At 26.1% G+C, this 22,864-nt stretch overlaps 1 protein-coding gene across 1 annotated transcript in view; it reads left to right on the forward strand.

The window, feature by feature from the left end:
• Nucleotides 1-11,179, forward strand: part of LOC100203284 (FERM, ARHGEF and pleckstrin domain-containing protein 2) — a 73,930-nt gene extending 62,751 nt beyond the window's left edge. Inside the window, exons 22-29 of the mRNA XM_065788159.1 lie at nucleotides 995-1,084; nucleotides 1,333-1,485; nucleotides 2,700-2,799; nucleotides 2,890-3,110; nucleotides 6,822-6,929; nucleotides 7,013-7,072; nucleotides 10,500-10,588; nucleotides 10,974-11,179. Coding sequence (XP_065644231.1) covers nucleotides 995-1,084; nucleotides 1,333-1,485; nucleotides 2,700-2,799; nucleotides 2,890-3,110; nucleotides 6,822-6,929; nucleotides 7,013-7,072; nucleotides 10,500-10,588; nucleotides 10,974-11,046 — 894 coding nt within the window. The 3' untranslated portion in view covers nucleotides 11,047-11,179. The remainder of the gene's footprint in view (nucleotides 1-994; nucleotides 1,085-1,332; nucleotides 1,486-2,699; nucleotides 2,800-2,889; nucleotides 3,111-6,821; nucleotides 6,930-7,012; nucleotides 7,073-10,499; nucleotides 10,589-10,973) is intronic.
• Nucleotides 11,180-22,864: the final 11,685 nt, after the last annotated feature.

Below are 22,864 nucleotides of genomic sequence, written 5' to 3' on the forward strand. Positions count from 1 at the left end.
ATTATAGTTATCTAACATTCTATAATAGTTATTTGACATTTTATTATAGTAATCTGACATTCTATTATTGCTATCTGACAATCTATTATAGTTATCTCACATTTTATTATAGTTATCTAACATTCTATTATAGTTATCTGACATTTTATTATAGTTATCTAACATTCTATTATAGTTATCTAACATTCTATTATAGTTATCTAACATTTTATTATTGCTATCTGACATTTTATTAAAGTTATCTAACATTCTATTATTGCTATCTGACATTCTATTATAGTTATCTGACATTCTATCATAGTTATCTGACATTCTATTATTGTTATCTGCCATTTTATTATTGTTATCTTACATTTTATTATAGGTATCTTACATTCTATTACAGTTATCTGACATTCTATTGTATACAAGTCAAGGTTTAACTATTATAGTTATCTGACATTCTACATAGTCTTCTTCGTTTGGTTCGTCGCACAGTACTTTTTTGAATATTTTTACATCCATACTGATTTATATTTATATATAATAAACTTTTTTTTATATTTGATAAAATTGTTGTAAACCTTAATAAAATAGTAAAACCATAATAATAATATTGTTGTAAACCATAATAAAAAAGTCTTTCATGTATATTTTGGCTTTATCAAATATAAGAAAAAAATCTGACATTTTATTATAGTTATCTAACATTTTATTATAGTTATCTGACATTCTATTATAGTTATCTAACATTCTATTATAGTTATCTGACATTTTATTATAGTTATCTAATGTTCTATTATAGTTATCTAACATTCTATTATAGTTATCTAACATTCTATTATTGCTATCTGACATTTTATTATAGTTATCTAACATTCTATTATTGCTATCTGACATTCTATTATAGTTATCTGACATTCTATCATAGTTATCTGACACTCTATTATTGTTATCTGACATTTTATTATTGTTATCTTACATTCTATTATAGTTATCTTACATTCTATTATAGTTATCTGACATTCTATTGTATACAAGTCAAGGTTTAACTGCATCAAATCATTTTAAAGCAAGAAGTTTGATTCCTTTATGGATGCTTAAAGTAAGAGAAAAGTTATTTGATTTAATTTTATCTAAAAAATAGAAGCCACCATCATTGAATAATAAATTGTAAAATGATAAATTCTAAACAAAATAGTATAACACATGATTATTAATCTTTCAAAATAGTATAATCCATAATATTATCAATTAGTTACAATATAAATATATAAACAAGTTTTCTTTTAAACATTTAAAATTACATATAATGAATTAAGAAGCATTTTTTTATTATGAATTTTTTTTAAGGTAGAAGAAGATGGTATTGAATGGCATGGTTTATATGCTTTTACCTTGACAATGCAAGGAGAAAGCTCATTTGTAGTTGCTGCAAAATCTCCAGAAGAACGACAAAAATGGATGGAAGATTTAAATGATGCTATACAAAAAGACCGACTTAAGGTTTAATATACTTTTTACAAATAAAAAATTGTTTTAAACAATGGTCTACCTTAAAAAAGCAACATTGCATGTTCTGCATATTTTAGAAAAAAATAGAAAGCCAGAGCATTTTTGCATCAATAAAGTTTTAAATAAGTTATGGATATTTTTTGCATCAATAAAGTTTTAAATAAGTTATGGATATTTTTTGCATCAATAAAGTTTTAAATAAGTAATGGATATTTTTACTATGAAAAGTTAAACAAATCTTTTGGATGAAATGAACTTGAACATATCTGTGTTTGATTTTATTTGTAGAATTTGAAGCATATCTATGTCTATGTATGCTACAATAGTATACTACAAAGCTGTATGTTTAATTTGGTTTACAAATATCATGCTGTTGGATGATCCAATTCTTAGGAAATCGATAAATTCCTGTACTTACTATCTTTACTACACACAGTTTCACTACAAAGAATATCTTAAAAAACTCATCAAAACCCAACAGTAATAAAAAAAAACTGCTTAGATATTTTAATGTGTATGGTTAAGTTAAACCTATTGAATGGTTGAGTAAATGTTTTATTAGACATCTTCCCTAGTAAATAAAATAAAATGGAAAAGTCGTTTTTTACTTTTGGATAGTGAAGTTTTTTTTAAAAAAACTGCTCAACTTACCTTGACAAGGTGATACATAAATTGACTAGACAAGTTGGTACATAAGTTATGATACAAAAAGATTTAGGAAAAAATAGTTCTTATTTAAAGTCAAATGAGTGGATAAAAGTAATAATGGATAAAATGTCAAAGCTTAAATGATATATATATATATATATATATATATATATATATATATATATATATATATATATATATATATATATATATATATATATATATATATATATATATATATATATATATATATATATATGCAAAATAGTAAAAACTTCCAGTGCATTTCAATTTGTTGCTGCCCAATGTTTTGTTATGTGATGGAATTGTTTTTATTGTCTAACTTTTCACTATGCTCAACCTATGTCCCTCTTTACCCTAAACCTCTTTACCCTAAACAACTAATTATAATAACATAAAATATTACAATTATAAATGAATGCAAATATTTAAATATAAAAATTTAAATTTGTAAATGGTCTTCTATTTTTCCAAAAAATGCAGTTAGGCCAATTATTTGAGAGTGTTTATTTTTTGAATTGTAATTTATTGTGTAGAATATATGCAGTGAGTGCAAGATGAAGATATCTAATAACATTCACATAGCAGTACGCGATATAAAATGTCAGAGATGTAAAAATGAAATAGAAAACCTATGTAAATACCTTCTTTTTTTTTCTTATATATATTTTATAAAAAAAAATTAGTTTTTTTCTATCATATAAATTTTTTTACATTATTTTTTAGTACTAATACCACCTAGTGAACATCTTTTGCATTGGCAGAAAACTTATCCTTCACTTCCAATAATTCAAAAGTTGTCGCTGGAAACTGACTCAGATGATGAGGGATCATTTTCAGTTAATGAGCAATCATCTCTGGATAGATATTATTCAAAATCTACTCGTCATATATGCTGGCACAGGAATATGAGCATTAACATGCATGACTATACTCTTTCTATGCAGGTTTCTATATTTATATGAAGTTTTCTATATTTATATGCAGGCTTCTATATTTATATGTAGGGGACTATATTTGTATAAAGATTTATATGCAGGTTCTATATTTATATAAAGATTTAATTTCATTTTTGTTTAAGACAGAAAAATTTCAAAAATTCTAATTGTAGAAAAATATTTCACAGAAAGTTAGGAAGTAATTATTTCTCAATTAAAATATTTTTAACTGTGTTAAGATTGGTAAATAAAACAAGTTACAAAAGTTGGTAAAAAAAAAAATTGAAAGAGTTTACTTATTCAGCCTTTGAAATTCAAATAGGCTTTACTTATTCAAATGGATTTTAGTTTGGCACAAGACGATTATGTTCTTACTTAGTGGACTGCCGGTTGATAAAATCTTGTTTTGCTCTGCAAAGATTTGGTTCGTTCAATGTTATGGCATAACTTAACATTGAGACATCTAAAATTCATGGAATATGTTTAAATTAAAGCCAAACCAAAAACTTAAAATATAAAATGCTATATTGCTTCATATGCTTACTTATATAATAAAAAACTTTAACTTTTTGTCAAAGTAAATGGTAAAGCAAATGAAGGCTGAGTCATACTATCAAGTGAACAAGCCCATAATTAAATGGTCCAGGAGAATAAAAATATAAGAATTATACTACTTTTTCATAACAGTAAACCAATAATAAAAACTTAATATTCTAATTGGTGTTTCAGTCCATAAGAATAGTTAATTTCACAGAACAAAAATGCTATTTTTGACACATGTTATTCTTTTTGTTTTAGAAAGTTTTAAACAATCAACAGAAACCATGTATAACTTATTACAGAGTTGTGCCATCGGGGATTATTCCCATCAAAACCTATCCCATGATAACCCTGAAGTAAGATATAATGTTCTTTGAGAACATTATATCTTACTTTTTTTACTCTAGTAAATATGTTCACAGAACATATTTACTAGAGTAAAAAAAACTGAAGATACACATTTTAATTAAAATTCAAGTTGATACATGGTGTCCAGATATAATCTACTCAAGATTTTCTGCAAATTTGAGAAATAATGTTTATATAGTCTTTAAAATCACATAGCTTCTTAAGTTTACGCTGTACATCAAGTGTCCAGAGTTATTAGCTGTCCGGGACTACCCAACTTTCCCCGATAGTTTATTACCATCCTGAAAACTGTTAAGAAAATAGAATTTTAAGCAGGTGCCTTTGAGTATACAAAACATAATTTGATACAATTTAAAAGCTGTCTCATGATTTTAAAAGCTGTCTCATGATCTTTGAGTATACAAGACATAATTTGATACAATTTAAAAGCTGTCTCATGATTTTTAATATTCAACTGAAACATCCTTTTTAATAGTTACAACTATTAGAAGTTAAATAAAAATTATAATTACATAAAAGTTAGTAATAAGATTATATAATAAAGTAATATATTTATCTCTTCGAAATTAATGCATATTTTTTATACATATATATATATATATATATATATATATATATATATATATATATATATATATATATATATATATATATATATATATATATATATATATGTATATATATATATATATATATTTGTACGTGTATATATATGAATAAAGAAAATATCTTTATATTATCATGTATAATATTGTATACTTGAAAGAGTGCTCAATAGATAAACTAGAGCTATATAATATATATATATGTTACTGTTACCTGCAGTACCAGGAATTAGCTAAATGCTAATGTTTATAATATTAAATTATATTATAAATATTAGCATTTAGCTAATTCCTGGTACTGCGGGTAACAGTAACATATATATTATATATATATATATATATATATATATATATATATATATATATATATATATATATATATATATATATATATATATATTTATATAGGTTTAGATTATCAGTTTAGGGAAAGAAAAAATAATAAATTAATATAGATTATCAGTTTAGGGAAAGAAAAAATAATAAATTAATATAGTATATATTTTATTTCCATAATGTAACAAATTATTATTTGCAAACATCATACAACTTTTCAAAACCACTTTTGAGGTTCTTCAAACATCCACCACATAAAGTGTTATAAATGTATTTATGGAATTGAACTTCATTAAATGGCCCGTTAAGATTTTTTTCTAAAAATAATTAACTTTGTTGCGTTTATGAATCTTTAAGAGTTTCAAGTTCTATGATTTTCAGTGTTCTGTAAAAACTATAATATTTCCAGTTTTAATAAACATCCATGTGAACCAACTTGTACTATTTATTTTTTAGCGGATGTGCCACATTTATTACAGAATATAAGAAAATCTTATTAATACAAGAACATCTCTCTTATGTAACAAACATCAAATAATTACAGTTAAGAATACATTAAAGAATAATATTCTACTAAATATATTGGAATTAATGTAATAAAAAAACCCTTATATATCCACAGCCTTTATGACTGCAATGCGCAACTCTTCAATAGTTTAAAGTTTGAAGCTACCGGTTTTCGCATGTCATATCACGCAATGATACTCCAAAAGGTCATGCCAATACGAATTAAAACCGTAAGACATCCAGATTTAACTTCTTTTTATCTATGAAGGTTATATGAGCAAAAAAATTTTAAAAATCTTCAAATTTTTTCAGAAATACGAAAGAAAAACTTGCAGTTTTCACAGTGGAATTACTTAAGGTCTGGAAATGAAACATCACATCATTTGCAACATTTTTGTATTAAAAAATTATATATACCGCTAGACTAGACTAGTGTTATTTATAAAATTGTTATTATTATTATTATTATTGTTATTATTATAATTAGTGGCATTGACATAAAAAGTATCCAGAGTTGTCATCTGTCATTAAGTTGGTTCTGACTCTAGGTTATGGACAAGCATCAGTTGAAGGGGGGTTTAGTGTTTAAATTTTGAGTTGTGCTTTTAAATTATATATGAACATATAAATCCTATTTTAATAAGTGATCTTTTTGCTAGCAAAAAGATGTTTTTTCTACAATTTGAACAAGTTCCAAGCAGACAATTAACTATACATTGAACTCAAATATTCTCCTTGATTTTATATTCTCCAAATATTTTATTATGATGGTTGTGGTTTTGATAAAGATTTTAATTTTTTTTTTAAAACAAGCTGCTCAAACAGGCTGTTTTAAATTGGCCATTTTTAGCGTTTGGTTATTGTTTGTTTCTTTTTTAATTATTTTAAAACTGTTAAAGAAAAAGAAGCCAAAAATGTTGCTCATAGAAATAGCTCTTTGCAACTATTAATAGTTACGACTATTAGTATATACTTTATTACGACTATTGTACTTTATATATACTTTATATAATAGTATATACTTTATATATACTTTATATATACTTTATATAATAGTATATACTTTATATATACTTTATATAATAGTATATACTTTATATATACTTTATATAATAGTATATACTTTATATATACTTTATATAATAGTATATACAATATATATATTTTTATATAATAGTATATACTTTACTAATAGTCATTGTGACTAATAGTTGAGTATATATGACTATAAAGTTAACAACTATAATTGTGCATCTTATTTTATTCCATAGATTCTACTATGTAGATAATCTAGTTTATTCTATAGCACATATTTGTTAAACCTGTGTCATACATTCATTATATAAAATTATTTTTTCTTTAGAATAGTTTAAGCGGTGTTTTACTCAGAAAACTCAAAAATTCAAACAAATGGCAAAGACTATGGGTTGTATTCACTAATTTTTGTTTGTATTTTTTCAAGACATACGAGGTTGGTTTATTTTAACTTTGCAGAAAATGTTTCCGTGGATTTATAAGTAAGTTTCATAATTAGTACACAATTTATTTTGACAGGATGAAGCACCTACAACAACTTTACCAGTAATTGGCTATACTCTTTGTAAACCTTCTGAGGTAAGTCTTTCCAAGATGACAGAAATTAAATTTAAATTTTTATTGTCAGTTTTTGATTTAAAATGTACAATCTACAATGTTTAGCGCCACAACACTTTACCTAACAATGTTTAGCGCCACAACACCTAACTTTAAAGTATTATGACTTTAGTTATAACACTTTATTTATATAGTAATATTATATTTATATTTAATTAATAATATAATAATTAATAACATATAGTTGGTCCACAATCACCAACAAAATAAGATTAATTACTTAAAATTATAATTCTTTGGTAATAGAAAAAAACCAATTTAATTGCGAAGTGCGTCGCCAAGTAAATTTATTTTATACCTTATTAATACAAACAAATAAGTTAATAGATATTATATAAAACTATTTATACCTTATATATTTATACTTAATAATCTTAAGATTTTAATGAAGATTTTAGTTTTTTAATTGCAATCAAGTTCTTTTAAATTTTTTCTTTTTAATATGTTGGCTTAGTGTTTAAAAAACATACTTGTCAAGAATTTATATTTTCACCTACAATGTCAGAAAAGTTTTGTAATCTCCATATATTTATTTGTAAAATAAATTGAATAAAAGTGAAATCCTTATCTATTAATTCAATATGGTTGTTTGTGAATGATAAGTCTCTTTACCACAATTATCACAATTGTTACACATGATTATCACAATCTTTTGTATGCGCTTATGCCATTTTTATAGACTGATGATATTTTTATAGACTGAATATTTTTATTGGTTTCATGAAAGAGATTGGGTGGGTGGCTTAATGATTGGGGGCTGTTTTGATTTTGATGATTGGATGTTTGTTTCCGGCCAGTAATATTATTTACTCTACTTTATTTTAAAAAATGTCAAATGATTTTTAATCATTATGAGATGTTAGGATGATATTGGAAACTAAATAATATTGTAAAATAATGTTTGTGAATTTATTTATTAATATAATTGTTATATTTACACATGAAAAAGTTCCCAGCAATTTGTGTTATTAGAAAAATTATTGGTCCATATTTCTTTAATATAATTAAATTATACTTTTTTATTAATATTTTGTAGCTATAGCCTTTGCAGTCTTAACAACTCCACAATGATGTGGCATTACTCAATTAATCAATTAATTACAAGGAATGGAAGTTGAAGGAGTGGAATGGAATTGACTCAATTAATTGATTAATTACTAGGTGGAATTTTATTTCATTCTTCTTTCAATGATTTGAATAATGCGGCTTGATTTGAATATGAATGCTTTCGAACTTGACGATCTAGCGTTTCCCATGAGTGTTTCATGGATTCAAGTCCGGTGATTGAGAGGGTTATCTTAAAACTCTCACATTTGAAGCCGAAAACCACTTCTTTAACAACTTGGATGTAATCTTACTGGATGTAATCTTGCTGAAATATCCAATTTTTTGGCACTATTTCTTCAGCATATAATAACAAATTGTTTTCTATAATGTCCTTGTAAATAGTAGTGTTCATATTTCCTTTGATTTCGACCAATGGACTGACTCCTGGCACAGAGAAAATTCCCCAAACCGTCAAACTTCCTCCATCATGTTTTACAGTTGGAATTTGATTATGAACGTTATTTCTTGTGCCAATTTGAGGTTGTACATGTTGTCTGCCATCACTTCAAAAAGATTAAATTTAGATTAATCTGAGAAAGCTACTTTTTTTCCAATCTTTGATTGTCTAATTTAGGTGCTCTTTGGCAGATTGTAATCGGGCTTTAGCTATTAGTTAGATCTTCATTCTTTAGGTCGTGTGCAATATTGGCAGCAGTTTTCTTGACATCAACAGTTGACTTGTGTTTAATGATACAACTTAATTTTTTAGATGTTTTTCTTAGTCTTCCACTACGCGAATGATCTTTTAAACCATATCCACAACGGTATTTTACAATAAATTTACAATTTTTTTAATCACAATTGATTTACTTATCTATAATAGTGAAGCAATATCACAAGATTCCCTTTTTTGAAAATTAGATGACTCTCTTACGAATTTGGATTTATGTAAGCCAGCCATGTTTATACTTCCACAACTTTTTATAAATAAATGTAAACATTTAACGCGTTATTATTTGTAATTCGCTTTTGAACATCCTTCTGCTTCAATGTATATTATGTGGTCGGAAACTTTAGCACTTGTAAATATAACAATTAAAATAATAAATACTTTCACAAATATGAATAATATTCTTTTACTATATTATTTTGTTTCCTATATTTCATACTTACATACTATATTTCATACTTACATACTATATTTCATACTTACCTATTGTTATTAAAAACCACTACAGCAATTCCACCAATTTATATTATTTTGGTAAAAAAATATATGTTCTTTAGGATAATTTTTTACTTTCTGTTTTACAATTATTGCACAATTAAGAGCGTCACGGCGTGACAAATCGATGTCACGTTGTGACGCGATCGCTGATTAGTCATTTTTCTGAATAATATAGAATCCAAAATGTTACTGGCCGGAAACATTAGGACGTCACTCTATAATAAAACTTTACATTATAAGATTTTAAAATTTAATATTTTAGATGAAACAGTCTTTTTTATAATTAAAATTTTTATTAAGATAGAACAAGAGCAAAAAAAACAACGAACAAACAAGAGGGAAAAAAAAAACTTTTTTTAAAAAACTTTTTTTTAAAAACTTTTTTTTTTTCCTTCTTGTTTGTTCGTTGTTGTTGTTTTTTCTCTCTTCTTTGTTTGTTTTTGTTTTTTTTCTCGTGTTTGTTTGTTGTTGTTGTTTTGTTCTCGTGTTTGTTTGTTTTTCTCTTGTTTGTCCTCTTATTTGTTTGTTTTTTCATTATCATTATCAAAATTTAAAACAGAATGTTAAAAATGTCTTATTAACATTCTGTTTCATTAACATTCTGTTTTATTAACATTCTGTTTTATTAACATTCTGTTTTTTAACATTCTGTTTTATTAACATTCTGTTTTTTAACATTCTGTTTTATTACCATTCTGTTTTAAATTTTGATAATGATTTCAAAAATCTCGAGTATATTGAACGAAAAGTATATATATATAAAATTTTTTTACAAATTAATTTGCAAAATTCAAAGTTTAAATAATTTATTAAAATTTTAATTTAGTTTTATCATTTTATTGTTTAATTATTGTCACATAGTCATGAAATAATTTAAAAATAAGATTAACAATTATAATGATATATAATAAATGTTTAATTGTATTCTATTGTACTCTAGTCAAAATTAAATTGCATAAGTATAAAGTCAATTTACGTTATTATGTAGTCTTTTTTCATTTTTACTTAAAAATTGTATTTTAGTTAATAAGGTTGTATTTTAGTTAATAAGGTTGTATTTTAGTTAATAAGGTTGTATTTTACTTAATAAGGTTGTATTTTAAAAATTTATAGAATGAACTTCATGATGAGCTTGGATTTCAGCTTCAATTTAAAACTCGTATTTACTATTTTCGAGCCGAGACAGATTATGCTTACGAAAGGTGAAGCTATTTTTCTTTTGTGTGTGTGATGGTGATAAATAATGATGGATGATAATGATAAATGATAATGATTATGGATGATGATGATAAATGATGCTGATAATGATGGTGATGATTGGCAATTTACTTTTTTATCTTACTTTTTTTGTGGTTGATGATGATGATGACTATGAGGATATTGATGAGATGATGATGATGATGATGATGATGATGATGATGATGATGATGATGATGATGATGATGATGATGATGATGATGATGATGATGATGATGATGATGATGATGATGATGATGGCGTTAGTGATTATAATGATTGGCATAACTTACTTTTGTATCTATTTTGTGGTTCTTGGAGTTATTTGATATTAACGTAAAAATCTTTTAGATGGACAGAAGTTATCGGAAAAATTGCAATGCAGACGTTGCCTAGCAAACAAAAAGCCGTTTTGCTTAGTTAGTGCTTAGTTTTTTTTTGTTTGTTTTTTGTTTTCTTTCGATATTTATAATAGTTTGTTTTTCATTATGTTTATTAAGTTCTCCAGACCTATTTGTGTATGGCAGAATTAATTTAGGCAAAAATGTGTTTTTTCAATTATTTCTATTTATTAATTAAATATAAATATTATATATATACAAATATATTATTTTTTTATATATATTATTTTCAGATGAAATTTATGTTGCTCACCTTTTTTTCTTTTTTTTATTCAATTTTTTTTTTTTTAATGAACGGTAATTTTTTTCAATAGATTTTTTTACATTGTGAAATTTGACTTATCTTGTATCATAAATATTTTTTAAATATTTTAATTTATTTTGTTCTTTTTAAAATATGATTTTTTACGAGTCAATTTCGTTATTTATTGAGTTCAAGTTGCTTTTGAGGTTATCAAAGAGTTTATAACATTCTAAACCAGAGTTGAGGCATATTTTAATTGACAGTTAGCTGTAAAATATGATGATTTTACTTACACTATCGACATACTTCAGTTACCCTAGTTACTACAGTTATTCTAGTTACTACAGTTACCTATACAGTAAGCCTAGTATATAGCCTAGTATATTTAAACGCGTACTACAGTAAGCCTAGTATATAGCCTAGCATATTTAAACGCGTACTACAGTAAGCCTAGTATATTTAAACGCATACTACAGTTAGTATAATTAAACATTTTTATGAAATTTTTTTAATTGATAAACATTAAAAAATAACAATGGTTTGTAATAAAAAAATTAATTTATTTGTATGAAAATAAAAGCAGTTTATAATTTGATAGTGCGTTCAGTTCATAGTGCATATTTTATTTAAAAGCAGTTTATAATTTGATAGTGCGTGCAGTTCATAGTGCATATTTTATTTAAAAGCAGTTTAAAAAAAAAGCATATCAAATGTTACCATTTAATGATCCTTTAGCTTTGTAACATGTTTGGGCAAATGCTCAACCAAGAAGATGCGTAATTTGCGTGGGTTAACTAACCATATTTTCTACAACTGTTAACTTACGTAATATTTTTCTGCCTATCCTTGGAACATAGTTTCAAAAAGCTTAAGATCAAGTAGCCGCACCTCATCATTCAGTTAATCAGATCAGTACCAGTTATTTTGTTGAACGACTAAGCTCAGCCTAAATAAGTTTTAATTTTTATTTTTGGTTCTTGGTAAAGCGCGAACTTATCGCAAATTAAAACATATTTTAATAGTGTTTCGCATAAACTTAATTGCTCGCTTTAAGGTAGTTTGTCATTTCTTCATAAGCCATTTTAATTAAAATAAGTTTGTATGTTTTGGTATAATTATATTTTGTAAATTGCTAAACAACTTTATTTAATTAAAAAATATATAATTTTTTTAATTTGACATATAAGTTTGTCAAATGATCACATGCTAGTAGTAAATGCCTGAAGAAAGAATGAAGTACATTATAACAAGTAAGTATAATGAATGGGGGGGGAGAACAAAACCGAAAATTAAATAGATTGGAGGGAGAACAAAACCGAAAATCATTTTAAATCTTAGTACAGTCTTTGTTGTATAAATATTCCAGCGGTAAGTTAAAATGGTACCTTAGCGTTGAAAAAGGGTAATATTAAAATGTAGTTTATAACCTTTTTAAGCTGTAATCATTATGGACTCTCTTAAAAGTTGACTGGATAAATTTTTAATATCTGTTTTAACCATCAAGTTAGTAATCAGAATAAAAATCACGATTTACGTAAAGTAATCGTTTTTTGAATACCTTGATACCAGGTAAAAATACCAAAGTCTTTTATCAATAATCAAAAAGTATCAAAGACAATCACTACTGAACTTTATCTTTTGCTTACCCGTTTAGCTATATGTTTGTTACGTTCTTAAAGAAAGTTTTTTCGGTAAGGAACTTATTATATCTTTCCAGGATTTTATTTTGTGTTTTAGTAGGGAGTTTAGGCAATATTTATAGCGAATGTAAATATTTTTTATATTAAATGCATTCCTTATTATATTTCATTTTCAAAATGGTTTCAACCACCTCTGTAGCTTATTTATTTCCAAAGATATACGTGTTTAAATATTTTCAATTCATAGACTTTTTATGAAATATTTTCTTAAAGTATCTCGTTAAATTTTTGGCACCCAAAAAAAAACGTTTTTATCTTCTTTTTTTTTTGCATAAAAAGTTGCATAAACTAACTTATAATAAAATTTTATTAGAAATTAAATTGTAAATCCAAATTATTTGAACAATTCATAAGTAGAATTTTTTGGAGGGTTAACGCAGACGTACCATGAAATAGTCAATTAACAGTATAATATGTTTGAATATGTTTAAAAATTTTTTGTACAAAATAAATTTTCAAATGTTTTCATTTATAATACGTTAAGCGTAACAAAACTTTGATGATAAATATTAACTTAAATTATTTTTATTAAAATAAATTAATTTTTTTTTTTCTTTGATAAATTATCAATTGAACAACGTGGACCCAAATAAAACAGGCCGAAAACGTCAAAATACGTACAAAATAAACATAAATCTAAAATTTATTTTTACACAAACAAAAAAGATTTTAGTCAACGACTTGGTAATAATTTCAGTATTATTATAAATTCAAAAAGAGATTTAACCGCTTATAGTCTACTGTTTCAACTAATTTATTGTTTTCAGCACCTACGATAATATTTTATGGATAAATTTATCGTAGATAAAAGATTTACGAGAAATTTCTATTTTTTAATGAGGTTAGGGCTTTTAACTTTTTTGAAAATTTTGAAAACAATGAATGAAAAACTCGTCGAATTGTTCTATTTTATTGTGTTTGGCTTTATTTGATTGTGTACTATCGAGTAATTGAAGGGGGGGGGGGGGGGGGCGTTTATTAATTTTTGAGAAACTTTGCCCCCCAGCCTAAGTTTATTAAGACCCCCCTTCCGTTTATTAATTTACTTGTTATTAACAAAAAAATGATATCTAAAAACTAAAAAAAAAAATCAGTGAAAATCAGCTTTAAAAATTAAAAAATATATACTAGTTACTGATAAGTAATAAAACTTTCAGTGTAAATTCTGACCAGCACCCCCTCCTCCTCCAAACCCCCCTGCGGTTTATTAAATCTTGACTAAACTCCCCACCCACACTTTTATTACCCCCCCCCCTCCCTCTTGTATTAAGAAATTGAGAGTACATAGATTAACAGATATGGAATTAACATAGATTAACTGTCATGGAAATAAACAGTCATAATAACATAGATTAACAGTCATGGAAATACTTATACGGATTATCTTATCTATCTATTTGTCTTCAATTTTTTAAAGATGTCTTAAATCGTTTTTTCTTCGAAATAAATTATCGCACTATTAATGTACCCAAGTTTGAATCTATGTTGCAAATTATTTGAGCACAGAAATTTCAATTTTCAAAATTCATTCAAAACTTTGCATACATCATATCTGTAAATTTATGCAATTTTATACATAATTTGCCTTGGCTATTCCGTTCATAAATTAGACAAAATTGTCTAACTTACTTAACGAAGTGCACCAACGAGAAGGTAAGCAATAGGACTTTGCACTCCATCAGTGAGCTGTCATGTTGCCAAAGGTTAGCCCTCCATTTCTGGATTCTTTCCTTTACTTGTTAGGCAGTTCATGTAAAAGTAATAGTATTTTTGCATAAGCTTTTTTTTTTTTTTTTTCTTAATAATAATGTGCCGTTAAGCTGCAAATAAACAACAACAAATAAACAAAGTTGGTACAGATAAACATATCAGGTAAGATTCATACTATTTATAAAGATAAAAACCACTGAACTCAAATGCAGTAAAAACACTTTATTGGAACATTACAATAAAATAAATAAGATTAATATATAACATTATTCTAAATTTACATTAATTAAAATTACCTTGCAATCCTAGCTACAAAGAATAAGATCACCTTTTTCAAAATCAATTAATAAAGGAAATGACCATATTTCATCAGGTTCGTTATCATACTTAACAAGGTATGTAGTTCGTCTAGCGTTTAATTGATCAATTTGAACCACTTGCGCACGTTCCCAAGATACTTCATGAGCATCTTCTTCTCTAACACGATGTTGTATAGAAAAACCTACAAAATCAGATGGATTGTTAATAAATTTTGATAAGGAGTGCTTTTTTTGTTGCTCTATTAATTTGTTTAGTCTTGCATCTTGAATTTTTTCCATTAATTCTTTTTTTTTGTTTTCAACAGCTGCATCTCGTATTTTACGAGCCTTTAAATTATTACTTATATTAGTTAAAGATTGTTTGTTTGGTGTTAAATTTGCTTGAATAACAATAAGAAGATTTTGATACAATTCCTCCGAAGACAAGTTTATTCTTTTGCTTCCTTCTACCTTTGTTTTAGAAAAAAGTTTTTTGTCTCATTCGAAGATTATGCGATAAAAATTTAGTTGAGAAAGGAGCATTTTTGTTTTTAATGGTTATTCTATATTAGAAACTGTTTCCTCTGCTTCCTCTAATGATATCCGTGCCTTTACATTTAAATTTATCAAATCATTACAAGCTGCAACTTTTTTATGCTGTAGTTTAATTTCTTCTCGATTTTTTTCTTCTTGCTTTGCTAGAAGGTGCTTGAGATGAAGTGTACAAAGTGTAACTTTTCTAAAAACTTTAGAACTTTACCAAAGTCAAAGAATTCTTTAAACACAAATTAGTTTCCTATTGATACTGTTAAAAAAGAACTTTCATCTCTAGAATTACCATATGAGATCAACCTGCGAGCTGTCATCGGATTGCGAGAAATAGGTGCTGGTCATGAGTCGATGAAAACTTTTTCCTTCCGTATGAATCCTTATTGTTTCTCGCCTAATGGCTTTAATAAGTTAAATAAAACTGCTATGTTAGTATACAAAATTTCTGCTGAGGAAAGTATATCATAATTCGTTGAATGGTGTTGTAACTGCTGTTTGTAATGATAAATGTATTGATGCAGAGATTTACCAAACATTGCAATGGATGTAAAATGTGGAGATCTAAAAGAGGAACTCCAGAGTATCAGTGTTGGTTTGTTGATCACCAGTGCGAATCGAATCCCAAGGGTTCATCGGGTAGTATGGAATGTGTAGGAGCTGTGGCTATGTTTAAGAGATCTTTACAAAAAAATTTGATATATCAAAAAGTTGATATATAAAGAATATGTAGGAGATGGGGATACATCTTCTTTTAATGATGTAATAACAGCAGATCCTTACAAAGAATATGGTATTATACCTTTAAAACTGGAATTTGTTGGACATGTTCAAAAACGGTTAGGAACACGTCTACAAAACCTTGTCAAAGCCCATAAAGTTACTAAAAAACCATTATCAGGCAGAGGTAAACTCACTGAAAACTGTATTAATTCAATGCAAAATTTCTATGGTCTTGCAATCAGATCTAATGTGGGAAATTTGTTTTCAATGAAGAAAGCAGTTTATGCCATACTTTTCCACTTCACCGATTTTCCTGATTCCAACACACGCCACCAGTTTTGTCCTCGTGTAAAATATAGTTGGTACAAATACTGGGCTCTAAATCAAAAGAATTATAAACCCAAATCTACCATACCTCTGTGGATAAAAGATTTAATTCTACCAATAATTCTAAATTTACAATCAGATGAATTGTTATCAAAATGTTTACATGGAAACACACAAAATGCTAACGAGGCACTTCATGGACTCATTTGGGCTCGTGTACCAAAAAGAGTTTTTGTTTCTAAATCAACACTGGAAATGGGAACGTATTCAGCTATTTAGCAAACAATGATGCTACAAAGGGTGTTATTAGTGTTTTTAGACATTTTGGTTTACATGGTAAGGTATAAAACATTTCAGCGACTTCTAAAAATAAAAAAAGGATTAGTCAAATGAGATGCAAGTCATCAGAGAAGGGGAAAAAAAAGAAGAAAAACTCTTAGAGCCATCAAAAAAGGTCACCTAGATGAGGAGAAAGCAAAAGGTTGTAATGACAGTTATGTTTCAGGAGGATTTTAAATTAATATTGTAAATAATTTATCAAGAATTTTTCAAAGCTATTTATCTCAGTTCGCGTTTTTTCGTTTTTGCTTAAACTTCAAAACACAGTTTCTTGAGTTAGCATTGTTCATTTGATCTGAAATTTTCAGTACTTGCTCGAAATACCTATAAAATTTGTTTAACAGATGGATTTTTTTTTATGATCAGTAATTTTTTTTTTTTTTAGTCAGATCTCTCTAAAACGTCAAAAAATAAATAAAATATAAAGAAAATCTACATAACTCATCATTTACTTTGATACTTAAAAAATCTATCTGTTAAACGGAATAAAATAGTGTTTACAGTAAGTGTACAAAATTTCAGGTCATATAATGATGGCTAGCCTTAGATATTATGTTTTGAAGTTTAGTCCAAAAAAGCATTTTTTGATCGTTTTTCCACCATTATGGTCCTAATGCTAATTAAAAATAAAATTTTTTTTGCTTTTTTTTATTTAAATCATTTGAGTAAACTGTATTTAAAAGCATTTTTATTTTGGAGGTTTATTTTATTTTTTTATTTATTTGATGTTGTACCACCTTAAAATTGTAATTTTCGGAAACGGAAATAATATAGTTAGGCTGTCTAAACAGTCTAACTATATTATTTTCGTTTTAAAACAACTTCCTGTGTTTAATACATAAACTTACAAAAATAAAAAATTTTAAAACTTTCTAAGGGGTGGGCGATCACCCCCATCGCTTTCCCCCTCATCCCCTATGGATCCGCCCTTGGGCCCACCCGAGCTAAAAAGTCCTATAGTCCTATTGGAACAACAAAAAAAGACAAAATTATGATACTATAAACACTTTTTAACTTATGTGTTTCAATTTAATGGGGTTTAAAGATAGTAATCCTGAAATCCCAGGATTCCGCACAAATTGTTTATCCCAGGATTAGTATCCGAAATTTTTCGGAATCGTCATCAAAAAGGTATAGTTTAAACTTAATTTGTAATTAAGTAATTTGTACATCATAAAATTTAAATATAGGTTTTGGTATTATAGCTGGCTGGTTTTGTAGGCGTTTTTTCTCTTTGCGATGTTTTCTTTCTTTTTCTGTATTTTATCGAAAATACAAACTAAAAACATTATTGCTTATCTGCAAAATACGTACGATCAAACATAAAAAAAAATAGTGTAATATTAAAACTAATTTATTATCAAAAATAACTAAAATTTTAGTGCTTGCTGATGGGAAGATCCAAAATTTTCATTAGAATGTATACCTTAATATTATTTTGAATTTTCTAATTCATTCTAATTCCAAATGCGTGCGTAATTTTAATTTCGTTTTTAAATTGACTTAATTCAATTACAAATGTGTGCGTGATTTACAACACTTACAACATTTAACATTGGTTTAGTTAATGAAGTTATCAAAATACAGGTTTATTAAATAACTTTAGTTATGGTTATTTAAAGTAGAAATTGTTTTCTCAAGTAGAAGATTATATTCTAGATTCAAATGATTTGTTGTTAATTAATGAAACGTCTGAAGTTAAAATTAAGCGTCAAATTATTGGACCTGTTATAATAAAAGTCATGAAATTTCATAAAATATTTAAAAGGTCCCTAAACAAAAATTAAAATTATTTACAAAAGTACCTATAAATTGAGTTTGAAAAGGTCATCCATTTAAACATGGATTGCAAAACCCGAAGGAGCAGCTTGTTGCTTAAGCTAGACCGATTTGTGAAGTTAACTTCTAGATTTAGAATTGGATTCCAACATCAATGATTCAATTAAGATGAACGAAAAGGAATGTAGAATAGTATCTGCTTTTTAGTACTTTTGGCATAGTCGACGAGACGTAACTTTAATTTGCTCTGGCATTGGATTAGAGTTCATGTTGACAAAAAAAAAAAAATCTAAAATCGGAAAGCAATTGTGTGATGCTTTGGTTCACTAAATTGAAGAGAGAAGAACACCGTTAAGGAGCTTAGTCCTAATGGCTATGTTACTTCATAAAAAGTCCCAGAAGTTTTTGTATCAAATACAAGTACCCAAAATAAAAAAATTAAGATAAACCTGATAAAGTGTTTAAACTTGGAAGATATAATAACAGCAGCAGACTTGAGTAGTGATAGATGTATTCAGTGAACCAGGCTTTTTCAAGCCACAAATGTGATAATAATGTCACAACAATTAGTAAACAATTAAATGAAGTAATGAAAAAAGGATTGGCAGCAATACGAACACAACCTATAAGTGGTTGTCCATAAATTACGTCACGCAATTTTCGACTGTTTTTGACCTCTCCCCGTGCATGACGTAATTTATAGACAACCCCTAAGGGTAGAAAATATAACTTTTAAAATTTAAAAAGAAATGCTGTTATTTGAAATTGGTACATCAAGATGTGATCACCGTTTAAAAACATGATTATATACTATTTATACGGCCAACGAGTGTGGAATCCGAACGAGCATTCTCAGCCGCTGGGTTTATGTTCAAAAAATCGGATACGATTAAACGATGAAATGATTGACGCTTTGAAACTTTAAGGTAATACTTTCAAAAATAAATATAACGCATGTATATTCACGCTTATTTATATTATTTTTATTTATTTTTTATTTATATGTGTTATTATTATAAGGTATTGTTTTAAAATTTAAAATACGGTACAATCTCTCTAATTCGAACTTTACGGAGAAAAATAAAAGTTTGAATTAGAGAGATTTTAGAATTATAGAAAGTTGATTCTTTTTCAAATATTCTTTTCAAAGTAAAGAATAGAAATCAAAAAAATAAACAAATAGTAATTCTTAGATCTAAAAGCAATATTTAATACGTGTTTTAAACTTTAAATATTCCTGAAACTTAATATAATTAGAAAGATATATCCTTATATTCCTGAAACTTAATAAAACAAACCCAAAAAGAAACATTAATACCAAAAAAGTAATACGAAAACGCATTTATAATGAGACTAATATTAAATTATTTAAAGACCAACTATCATTACTGCATTGGAAAAACATAAATTTTGATGATAACGCAAATAATATTTATGAAACTTTTTACGAAACATTTTTTTCTGTTTATGAAGTTAATTTCCCAAAAGTAGAAAAAACAATAAGAACTAAAAATATCAATACACCCTTGATTACTAAAGGTTTTAAAAAATCATCCAGAGTAAAACAAAAGTTATTTATAAATTTTTTAAAAACAAAAACAAGTGAAAAAATTTATAAGAACTACAAAAACCTATTTGAAAAAATTCGCAAAAACCTGAAGAAAAATTATTACTCTCAATTATTCAATACATTTAAAAACGACACAAAGCGCACGTGGCAAATAATGAAAGAAATTATTGGCAAAAAAAAATCATGCTCTGGTTTCCTGCCACAAATGGTTAGAGTCGATAACAAAAGTTTAAATGAACCAAAAACTACAACAAATATTTCACTCATATAGGACCAACACTGTTTGAAAAAATCCCTAAGACCAAGTCTTTGTTTACTGATTATCTAGAACCCCTGGATGATTGCATTTGTTCAGATGAGTTATCTTCCGAATTAATGTTTGATGAGTTTGAAAGAGTCTTCAAATCTGTTTAAAAAAATAAAGCAATTGGAGCAGATCAAATTAATGGAAACGTGGTTATAGATTGCTTTGAACAACTTAAAGTCGTTCATTTTAAAATCTTTAGGGCTTTCATCCATTAAGGAATATTCCCAGAACAATTAAAAATTGCAAAAATTATTCCTATTTTTAAAGAAGGGGACAATCTGAAATTAGTAATTATCGACCTATTTCTGTTCTCTCCACATTTTCGAAGATTCTAGAAAAAATTATGTTCAACAAAATATACAATATTTTCATGATAATAATCTACTTTACATCAATCAATTTGGTTTCAAGAAAGATAACTCAACTGAACATGCAATTATCCAACTTGCATGTGAAATCTCAAAATCATTCGAAAAATCACAATATACACTAGGAATTTTTATTGACCTATCAAAAGCTTTTGATACAGTCGATCACCATATTTTGATTTATAAACTCAAACATTACGGAATAAAAAATATAATTTTAAATGGTTTAAAAGTTATCTATCTAACCGAAAACAATTTGTACCATTTAACAATGATTATCAACCCACTTTTCTTAATATAACCTGTGGAGTCCCACAAGGTTTAATTCTTGGACCTCTCCTTTTTTTAATTTATATAAATGACTTAAATAAAGCTTCAAAACTAACGAGCATTATGTATGCAGATGATACAAACTTATTCCTTTCAAACTATGATATCGTTGAACTTTTTAAAACAGTAAACGAAAAACTCATACATATATCTAATTGGTTCAAGTGTAATAAGTTAACCTTGAATACTAATAAAACAAAATGTTTTTTTTTTTCATTAGATTATAAAAATGCGATTTCTCCGATCAAAATTACCTCAAATCTTTATCGATCAAAGGCAAATAAAAAGAGATTTTGTTACAGAATTTTTAGGTGTTTCTCTCGATGAAAACATTACTTGGAATCACCATATTGATTGTATAAGTACAAAAATTTCTAAAAACATGGGGATCCTATATAAATCACGAATCTATCTTAATAAGAAAGTCTTAATCCAACTTTATTACTCATTTATAAATAGTTATTTAAATTATGCCAATATTGCTTGGGGAAGTACAAAATAAAGTAGGTTGCAACATCTTTATCTCCGTCAGAAACGCGCAATCCGTATAATTAATTTTGAAAATCGTTTCTCTCATTCGAAGCATTATTTTATTGAAATGAGAGTACTGAATATAAACGAGTTAAATGTATTTAATATTTTATGTCTTGTAAACATGTGGATAAATGACTTATCCCTAGCTGTCTTCAAAGATCTTTTCTCTTTTAAACCAATCAGTAAATACATTTTGAGAAATAATGAATTATAATGAATATAATGAATTTTAATTTTGGACTACCTATTACTTTTGGTTTTTTTAAATAAAAACTGAAAAAAACCTCTTTCATTAGATAATATATTTTTTTAAATAAAAACTGAAAAAAAATCTTTCATTAGATAATATATTGAGTTATTATTAGCATTAATATTATAATTAGTTAAAAATATATTTTGGTCTATATTTTAGTTTATATACATGTTTACGTTTATAGATGTTTATTCCTACTTATCTTATTTGTTGTTCTTATACTTTTTACTTTTTAATATGTTGGTTTACTCTTGTATAAAGTTCTGATGAGAAGATCCTATCAATCTTTTTGCAAACACAGATTATTTAGCTTGCAATTTTGTAAAAGTTTATTTATTTTTTTTATCTTATCTTTGTTAATGCTTATTTATGGTTCAAAAGACAAGATCTTTGCGATCTTCTTTCAGATACCTCGTTTATATTTGTTATATTTTCTATCATTGTAAGTTTATGTTATTTTTATTATTGGTTATTTAAAGCTGTACAACGATTAACAAATGTAAGCCAAAAAAATAATAATAATAAAAATCTTAAAATAATAATAATAAAAATCTTAAAGTAATATAATGAAATAATAAAAATAATAATAAAAAAAATAATTATACTAATCCTCAAAGGTTTTGGAACAATATTCGCAAAATAAAAAATAAAAATAATACTCGACTCTTTACAATTAATAAATTGCAAAACAAAAACGAAATCGTTGAAGAATTTGGCCATCATTTTCAAAAAATACTTAATACGCCGCAATATACAAATAACGAATTTAATCCTCAACAAATTCCATATATAAGTAAAGAGCCTAATTCAAA

The sequence above is a fragment of the Hydra vulgaris genome, chromosome 01 (genome assembly GCF_038396675.1).
Source record: "Hydra vulgaris chromosome 01, alternate assembly HydraT2T_AEP".
Lineage (NCBI taxonomy): Eukaryota > Metazoa > Cnidaria > Hydrozoa > Anthoathecata > Hydridae > Hydra > Hydra vulgaris.